Source organism: Centroberyx gerrardi, chromosome 7 (assembly GCF_048128805.1).
Source record: "Centroberyx gerrardi isolate f3 chromosome 7, fCenGer3.hap1.cur.20231027, whole genome shotgun sequence".
NCBI classification, from domain to species: Eukaryota; Metazoa; Chordata; class Actinopteri; order Beryciformes; family Berycidae; genus Centroberyx; species Centroberyx gerrardi.
The window spans coordinates 31418331-31434566 of NC_136003.1; the positions used below are offsets into that span (position 1 = coordinate 31418331).

General features: G+C 42.2%; 1 protein-coding gene and 1 pseudogene across 2 annotated transcripts in view; one reads left to right on the top strand and one right to left on the bottom strand.

The window, feature by feature from the left end:
• The window catches only part of LOC139917403 (junction plakoglobin a-like), a 110308-nt pseudogene extending 106361 nt beyond the window's left edge, over positions 1 to 3947 (top strand). The window contains exons 16-17 of the transcript XR_013504980.1: positions 2784 to 2923; positions 3743 to 3947. The product of XR_013504980.1 is annotated as a junction plakoglobin a-like (transcript). The remainder of the gene's footprint in view (positions 1 to 2783; positions 2924 to 3742) is intronic.
• A 7905-nt stretch (positions 3948 to 11852) lies between these two features.
• On the bottom strand, positions 11853 to 12845 carry LOC144539467 (stonustoxin subunit beta-like). Its single transcript, XM_078284536.1, has 3 exons — positions 12725 to 12845; positions 11939 to 12509; positions 11853 to 11908 (listed from the first exon to the last, which is right to left on the bottom strand). Exons 1-3 carry the CDS (start codon positions 12843 to 12845, stop codon positions 11893 to 11895), a joined length of 708 nt encoding a protein of 235 aa, XP_078140662.1. The 3' UTR covers positions 11853 to 11892.
• Between the last annotated feature and the right edge of the window lie 3391 nt (positions 12846 to 16236).

The following is a 16236-nucleotide window of genomic DNA, read 5'->3' on the forward strand; positions in this document are numbered from 1 at the left end:
AGCAGAGAGAGAGAGGCTAAGAAAGGGGGGAAAGAGGGAAATGTTATGGAAGAGGCAAGAGTGGTGGATGGATAGATGGATGGATGGTGAGAGAGAGAGAGAGAGAGAGAGGGGAAGAGGTCACGAAGCAAAGGAAGGGGAGTGTTACAGAATAAAGGGAAGAATGATGGATGGATGGATGGATGGATGGATGGATGGATGGATGGACAGAGGAAGGAGAGAAATCAAGATGAACTGGGAAGGGAGTGTTGAGGATTGGAGGGAAGAGGGAGGGATGGATGAAGGTAGAGAGGGTTAAAGCTGCAAAATGCTGTTTTTTTTCCGTGAGGCGGTGAAGTGTTTCAAGTGTCGAGTTCCCTCCCCGGCACCCGTCACTCATCTTGAGGTTTTCACGGGAGTTTTTCCTCTTTCTCAGTTGAGGTGTCTAAGGTCGGGCGATGTTTTCATTTGTTGTTGTGAAGCCCTTCGAGACGGTAACAGTGATTAAGGGCTACACAAATAAACCTGACTTGACGAACTGTCTGATGAACTCTGTGGGATAAATGCAGCACAGCTAGTTTGTGAATTTGATTTCCACTGTGTTTTTGTGTTTCTGAACGTGTTTTTGTCTGCCGCTCGTTCGGCTTCGCTCTTCTTTCTTTTCTTCTTCTTCCCTCCGTCGTTGTTGTCGCTGTGACTTCCTGCTCTGCGGCCGCTCGCCTCGCCTTGACAGACACAAGGGAGGGAAGGGAGGAGCGAGGAGAGAGAAAGGAAGGGGGGAAGGAAGGAGGGGAGAGAGAATAGGAGAGAGGAAGAAGACGGGGAGGAGAGGGAATGAGGGATGAGGACAGAGAAGGGGAAGGAGGAAGGAGGGGAAGAAGAGAAAATAAATGGATAAAGAAAAAGGAAAGGAGAAAAATAGAAGGGGAGAAGAGAAAGACATAGAGAGGGAGGCGGGGAGAGAGAAGAGAGGTATGAGAGGTGAAGGAGAGGAGAGAGAAAAGAGGAGGAAGAGAGGAGAGCGATGGGGAGACGGAAGGAGAGAAAGAGAGGAAAGGAGAGATGAAAGGAGAAGAGGAGAGGGAGAAGGAGGGAAGAGAGAAAAATGAATGGAGATGGAAGGAGGGAGGGAAGAGAAAGAAGGGAGGAGGGGAGGAGGGAGGAGAGAGAGAGAAGGGAGGAGGGAAAGAGAAGAGGAGACGGAGGGATGGAGGAGGTGGGAACAGGCTCCCCTGGACTCAGGACGACTTTATAGTCTGTTTCCTCTTCCATCTACATTCCTATTAACAAGCCATCCATCAAAGCCACACACACACACACACACACACACACACACACCACACACACACCACACACACACCACACACACACACACACCACACACACCACACACACACACACACACACACACACACACACACACACACACACACACACAGCTGAGTTGACATGTCGCCTCTGTTCGGCACTGCTCAACTAAACTCTATTGCTTCATCTTCCTCTCTCTCTCTCTCTCTCTCTCTCTCTCTCTCTCTCTTTTTACCCTCCCTCTCTCTACCTCTCTCTGTCAGTTTCTCTCTCTCATCCTCCCTCTCTCTCTCTCTCTCTCTCCCTCTTTCTCCCCTCCCTCTCTCTACCTCTCTCTGTCAGTTTCTCTCTCTCTCTCTCATTCCCTCTGTGTGCATACTTTCAGCAAATCCCTCCATCTCACCATCTTTAATTATAGCTTTAGTCTCCATCCCAAGTGTACATGTGTGTGTGTGTGTGTGTGTGTGTGTGTGTGTGTGCGTGTGTGTGTGTGTGTGTGATTGAGGAGTGTATTGGTCCTATTTAAAGGCGTGATCTCCATGTGTCATATTTTTTTCTCGCTTTGAGATGCCTAATCCACTGCAGCACCGAGCAAGCGCACACACTCACACACACACACACACACACACACACACACACACACGCACACACACACACACACACACACACACAGAGCTGTCAGTAATTGTAATGGAGGTCAGTTGAAGGTGCTGTGATTTCATTGCGCAGTTGTCAGAGCCAAATTAACTCATTTATTCAGTATCTGTCTGTCTGTCCTTCAGTTCTACCCTCCTACACCTCTCCAACACACCATCCAACTTTTCATCCCTCCATCCCTCCATCCATCCATCCATCCATCCATCCCTCCATCCATCCATCCCTCCATCCATCCATCCATCCATCCCCCTTCTCGTCCAACATCCAATAGATATCGTGTGGGATTTTGGTTATCGTGATATTGTGAAATAACTTAAATTGTGCTTCTTCCTGGTCTTAAAGGCTGCGTTACCTTAAAGTTATACACAAACTTATCAGCCTGGTGTGGCTGAGTAAAATGAACAATGACTGGCACATTACTTACTACTGATTACACATTACTGATTACTAATGATGATTTTCAAAATTTTCTTGTGTGTAAATATCTTATGAAAGCACGAATACTCATCCCCCAAAAGATATCAAGGTATTCGGTCTAAAATATTGTGATATTTGATTTTGTCAATATCGCCCAGCTCTAGCCAAGGGTCAGAGGTCACAGTATAATATTCATGTGACACTTGAATGATCATCTTAAGAGAGAAAAGCTGGGAAAAGAAATAAAATAAGAGCTAAGAAGAGAGAAAGAAGAATTGTTGAGAGCGTGAAAGCGATGAGAACCCACGCTGGACGCAAAGAGAGACCAAGAGGATATTTCATTTTGAAGATTTCTCCCATTCTCTCTCTCTCTCTCTCTCTCTCTCTCTCTCTCTCTCTCTCTCTCTCTCTCCCTCTCTCAGAGTTAGATGGGTCTTACCCGCCCTATGGCTACGCTGATCTGCCTCTGGACACCCTGCCGCTAGACCCCGACCTCCACGAAACCTACATCCCCGACATGACCTACGACCCGAGACAGGCCTACCCTGAACCGCTCTAACAGGTACACACACACACACACACACACACACACACACACACACACACACACACACACTCACAAATCTTTACGTGCAACAGAAACAGTTCTGGCATCCTGTACACTACAAAAAAATGTCAATCTTTACAAGTATGTCTTTTTATGAAGTCATATTTCTTATTTTAGTTAAAATGTGTGTAGTCAAACTGAAGAAAAGACACCGTTCACCCAGTTTAAGGCTTGGTTGAGGTGCCGGAGCTGGAGAATTATAGACTTGAAAAAGGCATCCGCACACTCAAAATCTGTGCAAAAATCATTTATCATAAATGAGTTCAAATTTGTGTAAAAATCCTCCAATAGAGTGAGATCATTTTTATCGTTTCAAGTAGAATAAATGTGCAGAAAGTTGTCTTGGTAACATTGGTGCAAGGTCGTATTGAAAACGACCATAGTACAAGTGCAAGTCAACTCAAGACACAATAATAGACAGTAGACTACACATCACTCTATTGACAACATGCATACAGACAACAGACTATACATATCATTTACAAATATCCATGTAGCATTTTGACACTATATGCATTCAGGCAGCACCTTGACCTACAAAACTCCAACCAATAAGGGCTAAAATATCTAAAGATGGGTGTTTTTGCAGCGCAACACTTGATCCCGGGTTAATCTTATCTGTAATCTTGTGTGGCTGTGTGATTATATTTTCATTGTGCTTTTAACTGGCGCTGGCTCAGCTGGGATATTTGAAGTGCCTCTCATTTCTAATCATGTTTGAATCCCCCTCAGTTGGCGAGTGTGCTTGAGGACCTTTACTGTGTTTTGTTGCAGGAACGTTAAAAAGAAATGCCGAAAGAGAAAGGGAGAACAAGAGAGAACCGCAAGGAAGAAAGACTGGACGAATGGGCGGAGGAGGAAGGAGATGAGAGGTTTTTAATCACCAAGGGAATCAGCCCTTTCCTGGGGGGTGAAAAAAGATCCCATTTGGCAATCAAGAACTGTTATCGAAAGAGAGATCACTTATTAAAAAAAAGGTTTATTGTTGCTGTAAATGAAAAATGTTACTTTGTTATAATGTTTTACTGTGGGGTAGGAAGTGGGGGGGGCGGGGGGGGGGGGGGGGGGGGTCTGAAATTTAAAGGTGTTGTTACATGGGTAACTTTTTGAAGCAATGAAATGAGGCAACATTGCCTTACTTTTACAGTTTCAGCTGACGATCCGATCTAGAGCGACTTACTATGAGTGAACAGGAAGGGGTTTTAACTATTAACAAGCTCAGCTAATAATCATTACCTGAAATTCATGATTCAACATCTCTAAAAACATAGAGAATCCAGTCTGTAAAAGTTTTAGCATTTTGTCAACAAAGGATTTAAAGCCAGTTACCAGAATTAGTTAATGGTGTAATGTAATGTTATGCTATCAGGCATGATGTAAGAAACAGGGAGGTATCACATGTTGGAGCAAAACCCTTCAATACCTACAGTTGTCACTGAAGAGTTCCATTCCAAAATACAATAAAATAATATGAGCCAGTTTTACAAAATCATTGCTGACATCACAATAAAACTCATTATGCAAAATTATTAGCTGTTGCAAGTCCTTTGCTTGCAAAAAAAACCCACCAACACTTTAGAGGAATTTGTATTTTATTTAATTTTTTTTTTTTAGAAAATATTGAGCTCTGAAGATTAGGTAACATTAAAAAAATAGATAGTTGCAGAATAAAGTCCTTCACTTATTGGCAATACTGCCGACCTCCATTGCTTCCAAATGTTACTTGTGTATCACAGCCTTTAGCTGCTGTCTTTTAGATGTCTCCTCTGTGTATTGAACAGTGCACATGTCCCAGGGTGTCCATGTGTGGTCGTTGCATGGCAGTATATCGTGTGCTCATCAAAATATTCCTCACCTTTACATACAGAGAAAAAGACACCCGGGTTTTGGAAGCCCCTTGTTGGGAGCCATTTTGGATTAAAACCAGTCCAGCGTTGAGCTGGACTGGTTTTGAAGCTGCTCAGCTGAGGCGGAGCTTACATCACGTTGGACTGCAAATCCCATCAGCCTCACCTTCACCAAGCGGATATTCTGGTCAAATGCTCAGTCCACAGTTAATGGACTACAAATCTTTTCATCGTCTCAATAGACTACAAATCCCACTAATACCCAGTCCCACCATCACCCAGGTAGACCAACCTGACAACATGTCTCCTGTCTGAATGGACTGCAGCTCTCCAGTCAGCCTGTCCAGCCCTTCTTAGATGCCATTTAATACATTGAATCATGAACTTACACCAATACTTACATTGTGCTTTGACATAACGACAAACAAAATACTTTTCTACTGGTCTTCACCACATTGTGTACATTATCATCATGAAAGAGGTGATTTTTTTTTCTTTTTTTTTTTACCTATAGTATGTATGATTGTGTGTACGTGTGGCGTTTGGGTGGGGGGTGGGTGGGGGGGGGCAGGTAGATGATTGCACTGCTGAGAGACGGAGGCAAAGCTAAAGAAGAGAAAGCGATAGAGGGATCACAGGGAAGGAAAAGTGACCAGTAGTGCCCCCTGCTGGTTGTGTTTATTTATCAGAAGATCCTCATCCTCTTTTTCCTATTGACAAAATCATTTCTCATGAACCAGAGCAGTGGATTTGAAGACATACGGTTAAAACCCTTAAACTACAATGATATCCCTTGCAATATATCACTATAGAAACTCAATTTTGTCTTCAGGCAGCTTGCAATTACTTGCAAGCTGCCTGAAACCGATCAATGAAGATGGGTTTTACATGGAAATTGAATCACTGTCATGTTTACTTAATATGCCTATATAATAATATGTAACTTAATTTTATATCAAATCCCTTATAACAATGCCATACCTTTCTCAGTGAGCTTTGAACGGTACCACTAGGGGGCAAAATGCTGACTTTCCTTCCCCATAGAGCAGAAAAAATGTGGGTGTAATGGAGGGGAAAAATGCTAAGTAATGAATAGGCATTGTGTAAAGAGGCAGGGGGAGGGGTGAATGCCAAAGAGATTTATTTTGTGATGATAATCATATTGCGCCTGTTTGTTCTTGTGTAGCAGAAAGTGAAGTGTTCTTAGGGACAGGTAGGCAAGACCGTGTACAGACAGTTTGGGGACGAGGGCTCAAGCAACCAAAATCAGACAAACAAAGCAAAGCAAAACAAAGCAAAACAAAACAAAACAAAACAAAAGCCCAGCGCCTGCAGTTGTTTTCCCTCTCTTACGCATTTTAGGCATTCAGGTTTCTTAAACATTAGTGAGCAGGCAGGGGTTCAGTGTCTTGCTCAAAGACACTTTGACAAGACGCATGGCTGTTGATGGACACACATTGGAGGGATCTAATCTACCACCTTTTGGGTACTGGACTGTCTCTCCCATTCCCTGGGCCGCCCTGCTTTTTAAGATTAGTTTTTGGGGTATTTTTTTGCCTTTATTAGAGAGTTGAAAGTGGAAAAAGACAGGAAAGACTGGGGGATGACATACGACAAAGGTCCTGGGCCGGATTCAAACCCAGGACTTTGCGGTTCCTTTGCAAAGAGGCCTAAGAGTAAGAATGGTACAATATATAAAAATTAGATAAAAACTGAGAAACACTATCAATCTTGGGGAGCAGGGGAGTCTAGTAAAAAGGGAGACAGTTCTTCTGCCTGAGGATCCGGGTTCAAGCCCCCATAGTGGCAAGCGTCCACCTTGCTGAAGTGTCGTCGAGCAAGACCCTGAATCCCTACCAGCTCCAGAGGTCCTGCACCTGACCCTGACCGCCCTTTTGAGGAGGGCAAGCGAAAAGAGAATTTCTTTCTTTAAGGATCAATGATTAGTAATGCTATGATGTAATACTAAGCCCAGTGATCAGGGATTTGTATTACATTAAAATACAATAAATAAAAAGCAAACAAAGAAACAACATAAGATTAAATAAGACTAGATGTGCCAAGTGGTTGCTGGGCCATAGTGAATGGATTATGTTAAAATATCCACCAAAAATGTCCTTTGACATTGTTGAGTAATGAGCAGAGCCAGGAGCCAGATTACCCAAGAAGGTCCAAATAAAAAACTACAGCAAGTGGATTGAAGGGAACTTCCATGATGTTGAAGATAGGAGCTGCTCACACCATTGGTTCACCTATCCATAATGTTAGCTAATGTTAGCACTTAGTAACTTTACGACTCAACCAGGTCTAATTCTTATTCACTGACAAGTTAGTACAGTATTAGTATTATCGTGGCATTATGCTTTATGTATATATCTTTAGTGGCGCTTCTTTGACAGTCAATTTATGTTAATTTTGTCTGCTAGTTAACACTAGGTGATTTTAGCCGGTTTAAAACTTATACTGTTATAGGCTATTATATGCTATTATTGTTTGGAGATAAATATAACATTAACAACATAAAGTAGCTGAGTGCTACTAGCTAACATTATGAATAGGTGAACCACTGGTGTGAGGTCTTACTTCAACATCAAGTACCTTCAATTGCTTTAGCCTTTGGCGTCAAACTCTACTCAGCTCTCGATGATATTGAAAGGATAATTTTGGTGTATATTTTACATTTTTGTCCAAAGACTGGTTGAGACCGCCATTGTTAACATCTGCTTAAATGTCTTCCGCATTGTGTGTCCCAACTCAAGTATGTAACTCCCTCAGCGGAAAATAAATAAATACTTCCGCTCTATCTCTGGCTTCTATATGCTAGCCAAGGTGAGCAAGCTCACAAACCATTCGACTGCTAATTGACATGGATAACGCCAGATTACTATGGTTTACTGCATATCACCGACACCCATGTTATACAATGTCACCATTACTGGCAATATGGATTTAGGAGTCTGAACTGTACAAATATGACAAAACACCCAAGCTTTTGTTTATGCTAAGCTAATGTAGCCAGAACACTCCCCTTTTTGAGGCAGCAAGCCAGAGACAAATTTTGCGTTCACGTCATGGATTGCAGTAAATATGAGCTACCGACTGGGAAAAAATGTTCATGCAATTCATGACGGTGACGCCATTGCAGAAATGTGTCAACACAGGCAGTAAATATTGCAGCCAATCCACCATTGCTGGCAGTCTTAGAAAACAAAAATCTAAATTATCAAAATTATCATTTAAATTCACACTAATACAGTCAACCTGTAGGTATGAAGGTTTTGTTTTATTTGCTGGTCAATTTTAAATTCTTAAATAAAAATGATTTCGGATGTGGACATTCCAACAAGTTAAACACACTTCCAAGTTGTAGCAACGAGATGTCATCCTGCTCTTCCGCTTCTTCCGATATGACGTGACATGACTCAAGCCATGCCTATGGGCATCACAAGCCCTCTCTGATGCATGCACCTTTCAAAATGCTTAACACCTTTTAACTTGCTCAACTCGGAGACAAAGCAACCTCTTGGGCTGTTCACCAGCTGTGGCTACTGCCACCTGCTGGCCCAGCTGAAAATCAATAGTAGAATGATTGCAGGTGGGCGCGCAAGTGTTATGGCTTGAGCCCCAGTTGGACCCTTATCTGTGCACGAGTCTCAAAGCCAGAGAGATGGGGGAGAGGAGGGACTGAGCACAGGGGGAGGTAAAGTTTAAAATTGATGCTGAGCAGAGTTGGCTGACTTCACATTCAGATCAGGAAAAGAAATGTTCATAAAATTTCAAGTACTATAAAATATCTTTTGAAGGAAAAGCTTCATATACTGAGCAATGTGGCAAGTTATGATTGACAGTGAAGGCTTTGTGCTCCATAATGCTTTGTGCTCCAAAGTGAAAATCCACACCAAAACAGAATTCACATTGGAAGTAGAGCAGCTCCAGGATTTGTATCTCGATGACTTCATCTAAAGTGCCTTGGTGCTCTTGTTTCTCACTTTGACCTTTGAATCGTTCATGATCTCAATCAAAATTGAACTGTCTAAGGTTATATCGTTCAAAAGTTCAACTGCAGACAACTTTCCACGCCGACAGACAAGGAAACAAGGTTAAAAAGGCCACTCAATAAAAACGGAGTGCCCTCTCAGTGGGTGGTTTCTCGAATTGCTGCCAGTTTGTACGCACAGTAAGGCCACAGGGAGACAAGGCAATGTGAATTCTGTAAGAGCATGCATTCGCCTTTAAAAATGTTCATTTTAAATACTGCCTGAATTGAGTGAATCAGCCACTACCCTGCTGCACAATCAAGCGAAACAAAGTGTTACAGAGAAGAAAGAGAAAAGGACGAGAGACAGTGTAGAATACGTCTGAGGGGGAGATATTACAAAACAGAACAATGAATATGCATTTTTACAAAAAAATAAATCAGTTTTAAAGTTGTTTTTTTTTCAAAATAAATAAAATATACCCCATTAAGTTGCCTGTGCTTCATGTATACACTCCGTTTGACAGATGATTTAAAGTGAATAGTGATACAACTTTCAAGTTCTATTCTTATTTGTATCCTAATTTTCTGTGACGTATCTTATTACTACTTGCTTACAAAATCAAACTCAATAGTAGTTGTTGAGGGCGGGGTTGGTGTTTCTCATTCACTTTACCCACCCAGTATTTCCTTACTGACTTTCTGACTGACTGTCCTTGGATCAAAAGCTCAAACAAATTTCAGACTGAGAAAAATGTCTTTAGGCTAGTAGAAGGGTGTCAGAGTGTTAAAGGATAAGGCCGGTGTTTTTTAATGCATTGCTTACCGTCAACAAATCCTATGAAATGCTCTACTCCCGTTACTTTCTGACTTCCCTCGTACCGTTTTTAGCCGTCAACCCGGAAGTCATTGGCTCCAATTGTAAGCTAAAAACCTTGAAATACAGCTCACAAAGACATAGTTTCAATTTTAAAAATCGTTAACTGTTACCATGAAAAGTCAGGCTGTTGTAGTTATTACCAAATCAAATTCAAATGGGAACAAATTCTTCATTACGCCAGGGACTATTTTCGGTGCTACAGAACTACTTTCCTGAGATCGCAAACGTGTTTACGGTCGGCTTATTAAGTTGAGGAAAAAGTCGGCCGGCCCGGTGCATCGTGATGATGAAATATGTTGCCAGAGCAACGGCATGGCTTTGTGACGTGTTTTAAATCGTTTTTTTAATACAATGGAGTTTTATGGCTGCTGGGACATGAGGCTGCATTGGGCACCGGCTACATGGACGAGACTTGTTGGCAAAACAAAATCATTGCTGATTTTGTTATTTTCATAGGATTTGTTGACGGTAAGAAATGCATTAAAAAACACCAGCCTTATCCTTTAACATGCACAGCTACCCAGGTGAAGTTGTTTTTTTTTTTGTTTTTTTTTTTCAAATAAATAAAATATACCCCATTAAGTTACCTGTGCTCCACACATCACCTTTTCTGGCCAAGACATTCCCCTCTCCTCATCAGTCTCCAACTTGGGCGTCAAGTTCGACCCTCACATGATCTTTGACGCCCACATCTGTGCAAATCCTCCTTCTACCACCTCAGGAGCATCTCCAATCTCCGTCCCACTCTTAACCTGTCAGACGCAGAGAAACTCGTCCGTGCCTTTGTCTCCTCAAGGCTGGACTACTGCAGTATTTTTATTACCTTATTACCTTCCCTGTACTTTGTTCTGCTACTGTACTGTACATTGCTGCTGTGACAAACGTATTTCCCCTAGGGGATCAGTAAAGTGCATCTTATATTATCTTATCTTAAAACATATTACACCCGTCCTACGCTCACTGCACTGGCTCCCTGCCTCCTTCAGGATCAAATACAAAATAATTCTGCTTACCTATCAGTGCATCCATAGAAATACCCCTCCCTACCTCAAGGAACTGCTCACACCCCAAACTTCCACCTGTAACCTGCGATCCAGCAGCAACCTCCTTCTCCCTGCCCCCCAGGACCGAGCTCCGCACCGTGGGGCGTTCTGCTCGGCTGCACCTCATCTCTGGAGTACTCTCCCTGACCACCTGGGGGCACCACAGACTCTTGATGTTTTTAAAAGGGGACCTTCCTTTTTAAAAGAGCCTTTCCTTAACTTTGTGTTGTTTCTGCTTCTTTGTTTTTATACATTATGTCTTAGAATTTCCATTTTAATAAGGCCTTTTCTTTGCATTGCTTTTAAATAGATCTTTTGTTGTTGGTTTGTTTTACCTGTTTTTATGCACTTATTATGCACTCTGTAGCACTTTGAGATTTACTTGTAATGAAAAGTACATTACAAATAAAATGTATTATTATTATTATTATTATTATTATCATTAATTATCATTATTATTATTATTATTATTATTATTAGTAGTAGTAGTAGTAGTAGTAGTAGTAGTAGTAGTAGTATTATAATTCTGCCTGTTTTCCATTATCATCACTGACAGCTGGATCAGTGGTGACAGTGGATCCCAGAGCAGCTGATGTTGGAGGCAGACTGCTGCTGAACTGATATGAAGGAGAGTTGTTCTACCAAAGTGAAGCATCATATTAAAGACACTGGTTGTATAACTACATAACTGCACTACTTTAAGTAAAAGCTGAGTTGCTGTGATACAAAAGTATTCAGTAGATGAAAACAAAGGTTTTCCATTAATTTTTTTTTCTGAAGTGAAAGAATCACCATTAAATAAATAGGAATTGAAAGTATCCCTATTACATGCACAGTAAGTATCAACAGTAAAAGTACATGTTAAGTGTCTTCTCTTTTGTTTCTTCATAGCCAGGAAGTTTTTCTTATTCAGTACATTAACCTCTGTAGGTTCAGCTAAAAGGATCAGTGGTCCAGCTGTGTTCACTGTGACTGCTCTTTCAAAATTAGGATTAGGGTTGAACTTAAAACATTTTATTAACTGGTCACATTGTCTATGCTAAATGTTTTCCATTAAACTTACAACTGCATTTGTCTGATACACAGAACATACATTGATTCTGGTTAAATATCTAATTCATTAAATATCTCATTAATTTGCGTGTGTTTGTGATCCTGTATAGAGTGAACTCATTTGATCATTTGAGCAGGTGTCTTTGGTCAGGAGTGTCAGTGTTTCTCCACACAGAAGGTAACTCTCCGTCCTCTATCTGACACAGAGACACTGAGGAGTCAAACCAAAATTTAACCCTTAACGCAACCCTAAACCCAGGGTAGAGGGGTTCAGTGAATGTGGAGTGGAAGGTGTGGAGGTGGATCAGTGTGTCAGAGGAAACTCTGTAGAAAGACAGAGTACCAGCAGACCAGTCCAGATACACTCCTACTCTGTTAGAGTCAGAGGAGGAGGGGATACGTATGACTGTTTTGCTGTTTTTGTGCTGGGCAGAGTAACTTTCACCAGAGCATAACAGACTCCAGGACTGGTCATTCCATCCAAGCCTGCTATCAGCTCCTCCTCCCCTCCTTCTGTTTCCTCTGTATGTCACTCCTATATCGACCCTTCCTTTCTTCTCTACCTCCCAGTAACAGTGCCCAGTCAGACCATTTCTACACAGCACCAGTGGCCAGTAGTCAAATCTCTCTGGGTGATCAAGATATGGCTGCTCCTCTTTCACCACTGTCACCTTTCTGTTGTCTTCAGACAGAGAGAGGTTTCTGTGTGCTGTGTTTGGGTCCAGTGTGAGTTCACAGGCATCTTATGGGCAGAACAAGACAATATCTAAGGCATGTTCTATTTATTATTAGTTTATTTATTGGTAGTTTGTTATTAATTATATGCCTCTGTTTCCTTGAGGGATTATTATTGAACCTCTCTACTATGCTGTCTGTCTGGGGGTGGTAGACAGAGGTGTGGAGGTGGTGGACCTGGAGGACACAGATCAACCATTAGCTGGGAGACGAAAGGGGTACCTTGGTCCGTGAAAATGTCCTTGGGGATGTCCACTCGGCTTAAACACCAGAAAGAGCTCCCTGGCGACGGCTTTGGGGGTAGCTTTCCTGAGAGGAACGGCTTCAGGCTAGCGGGTTGCATATTCAACCAGGACCAGGATGTGCTGATGTCCCCTGGCAGATTTAGGCATCTACCCCTCCACGTCCATCCCCACCCTCTGAAAGGGCACCTTGATGAGGGGAAGCAACAGAAGAGGGGCAGGAGGTGGTGGTTTTGGGGCGACTCATTGGTAGGTGGGGCAGCGTTGGTAGAAGCTTTTACTTCCGCTTCCATTCCGCTGGACCCATGGCAGGTACCATGATAAACTACAACATATCACCACTAATGAATTCAGTCAGTAAGTACATGAAAACCACACAATATGAACAAATAAACAATAGAAAAGATCTCAGGTCAAGGTCAACATTGAGTCCATTAGAGGCCAGTGTGTTTCAAGTAAAACATCCAGAATGCCTCACTCTAAAAGTGAGCTTCTATCTCCCCCTCTCCCTGAGAAAGCAACATGTTCAATTTCTGTACACTTGAGAGAGGAGATGGGTGAGGATTAGCCTCAACATAGCTACCAGATAGTTGAGATTGTGACATCTTATGGAGGTTCGGTGCTCAGCAATGTGTTGTTTCAACTATCTCTTGGTCTTGCCTACATACACTTTCCTGCAGCAGCAAGAAATAAAATAGATGACATTTTCTTTCCCACCTGTGGGTGCACTTACACTATCCCAATTCCCATCTGGGCAGAGATATGTTGATATCTCTAATAATAAAAATATAATCTGTAAAAATGTGTCTATAGTATGAAGCTGACTTTACCAGCTTCAGCTCATCAGTCAGACCTTCCAAAGCCCAGGAAGCTTGACAGCAAAGGCCCTGTCACCTTTGACCTTTAGCCCAGACTTCAGACTGTCCAGGAAGACACTGAGGTCTCTCCCCAGCCCGTCCATCTGCTGACCAGGTGAGGAGGGAGCTGAGGAGGCTCCATCCCAGCAAGACTGTGGGTCCTGATGACATCAGCTCCAGGCTGCTCAAAACATGGACCAATCAGCTGTGAGGCTCCTGCAGCTTCTCTTCAGCCTCTCACTGAGCCTGCAGAGGGCGCCACCACTGCAGACAACATCCTGTATTGTCCCCATGTTCAAGAAGGGCTGGTCCAGTGTCCTGAAGCACTACAGAGCAGAGTTTCTAACATCCAGCACATCATGAAGACCTTGGAGAGGTTGTCTTGGATCATCTTAGACCTCTTGTGAGACTCCTGGAGCCTCTGCAGTCTGCTACCAGACTCATATAGGAGTGGATGATGCTGGATCATCTTCCTGCTGCACAGAGTTTACTACCATCTGGATGAAGCTGAAAACACAGTGGGAATCATGTTTAATGATTTCACCACTGCCTTTAATACCATCCAGCCCCTCCTGGATAAATGATATCACAGAAGTTGGAATTAGAGGGAGGAAAAGAGATGAGGATTTCAGCTTAGTCTGGTGATAAAGAACTCAGTTTGCTCTTTTTAACTGTTTATACCTTGTTTTGTGAATGATACAGTGAATGGATTTGGACATTGTGACTATGAAGATGAAGCTTTTAGTGAACTGCGTGTGTTTACATGCCATTAATATTCCAATTTTATTATATATTATTTTATTTAAGAGTTGCAGAGTCTGTAAATGTTATATGCTGTTTAGAATAGCCAGGATGAGAGTAGCACATATCCTGATATGCTGATATTAGCTTATGCATGTAAACATCATGTTGTGCCCTTACCCGAGTCTATAAGAGTACCGGGGCGGAGCCAAAGGAGTGGCCACCCCAAATGTTCTTGTACATATTTGGCTGTTTATTGAAATTGCCTGAAATGTAAAATTGCATTGTTTTAAGTGACAAAGGTGCCCTTTTTGACAGAAAGAAGAGTGTGACAGGTGTCAATATTATGTTGGCCCTCCCATTTAAAAAGAATCACTACAGACCACCTATACACATACATTTACCATACAACTCATGTATAGGCAGCAAAATAAACTTTTGAACATACTGCTTGTTTCCTTTCAGAATGGAAACAGAATGCATACCAACAATATAAAAACTACAGAAAGCCAGCCAACCTGCACACATGCTGCAGCCTAGTCAGTAACCACAAGAGGGCGTCATCAGTCCACACAAAAACCTCATCCATAAAATAGCAGAACCCATTATTTGTGACCTTAAAGTAATAGTTCACCCCAAAAGGAAATTATCATTATCTACTTGCCCTCATGTCAAAACACCGATAATGAAGTAAATATTGGACTTTTGGACTCACAGTACAATCATTTGGGTTCAGAACACTTAACCACAGTGGGTAAAACCTAGTCTAAAAATCAGTTTGTTGAAGTGAAAATCTTCTACCAAAGTGAAGCATTATATTAAAGACACTGGTCGTGAAAGCACACAAATCCTTTATTTCAATAATTCAAAGCTAAACTGCCCTGATAAAGTACTCATAAGATAAAAAAAAGTTATCCATTCAAAATGTTTCTTAAGCGAAAGTATTAAAAATATCACCATTAAATGCACTGCAAGTATAAAAAGTAGGACTACTAAGCTAAAAGCTATGCTTGCTCTGACTGCTCTCTTACAGTTTGCTGGTTTGAAATTGAAACATTTGCATCAACTGATCACATTTTCTATGCTAAATGTTTTTCATAACTGCATGTGTCAGACACACCAAGAGAAGGAAAAAATAGAAACAGGATATTTGCTTTTAAATGTAGTGGACTTAAAGTCTCTGATTCTCCACAGTGGGAGCACTCTTTAGCCCTGCTTAAAGGGAGATTCTACCAGAATTAACTGTTGCTCTTTAAGTGGACAATTTCCCTCTAACGTAGTAATATTTTGTATTGTTTTGTGAGTTTTTAATTCAGAGCAGATTTTGGTGTTGTGGACCTAGACAGCAGAAACTGTTTATTGGAATGTGGAACGGTCGCTCTCTGGGGGGGATGGAGCCTGAGCTGGTGTGTGAGGTTGAGAGGTACCGACTAGATATAGTTGGGCTCACTTCTACGTACACTGGCTCTGGAACCAAACTCATGATAAGCAGTGGTCTCTCTTCTCTCCTACTCATGATTTAACCAGGGTGCGAGGCGCTGGGCGGGTGTGGGGATACTCACTTGTCTCCGGCTGGCTGCCACACAGCTAGAGTTTCTTCTGGTGGATGAGAGGGTCACCGCAATGTGACTGTATGTTGCGGAGAGGAAAACTCTGACTGTTGTTTGCGTGTACGTATCTAAAAGTAGTTTGGAGTACTCATGCTTCTTGGAGACGGTGGGTGGGGTGCTGGAGAAAGCTCCACCTATTATCTCCATATTGGGAGACTTAAATGCTCACGTTGGCATCATAAGTGCATACCTGCTACCTGTTACAACCCCAGTATGGTAGGAGAATGGCTTGTGGGGGGAAGACAACATAAAGATTATTATTATGATGGTAAAATGGGATGGAT

Coding starts and splice junctions, on each gene's coding strand:
- LOC144539467 (XM_078284536.1), bottom strand. CDS start 12,845: ATGCAACCCGCTAGCCTGAAGCCGTTCCTCTCAGGAAAGCTACCCCCA. Junction 12,510..12,724: donor GGACATTTTCACGGACCAAG/GTACCCCTTTCG, acceptor TCTGCCCATAAG/ATGCCTGTGAACTCACACTG.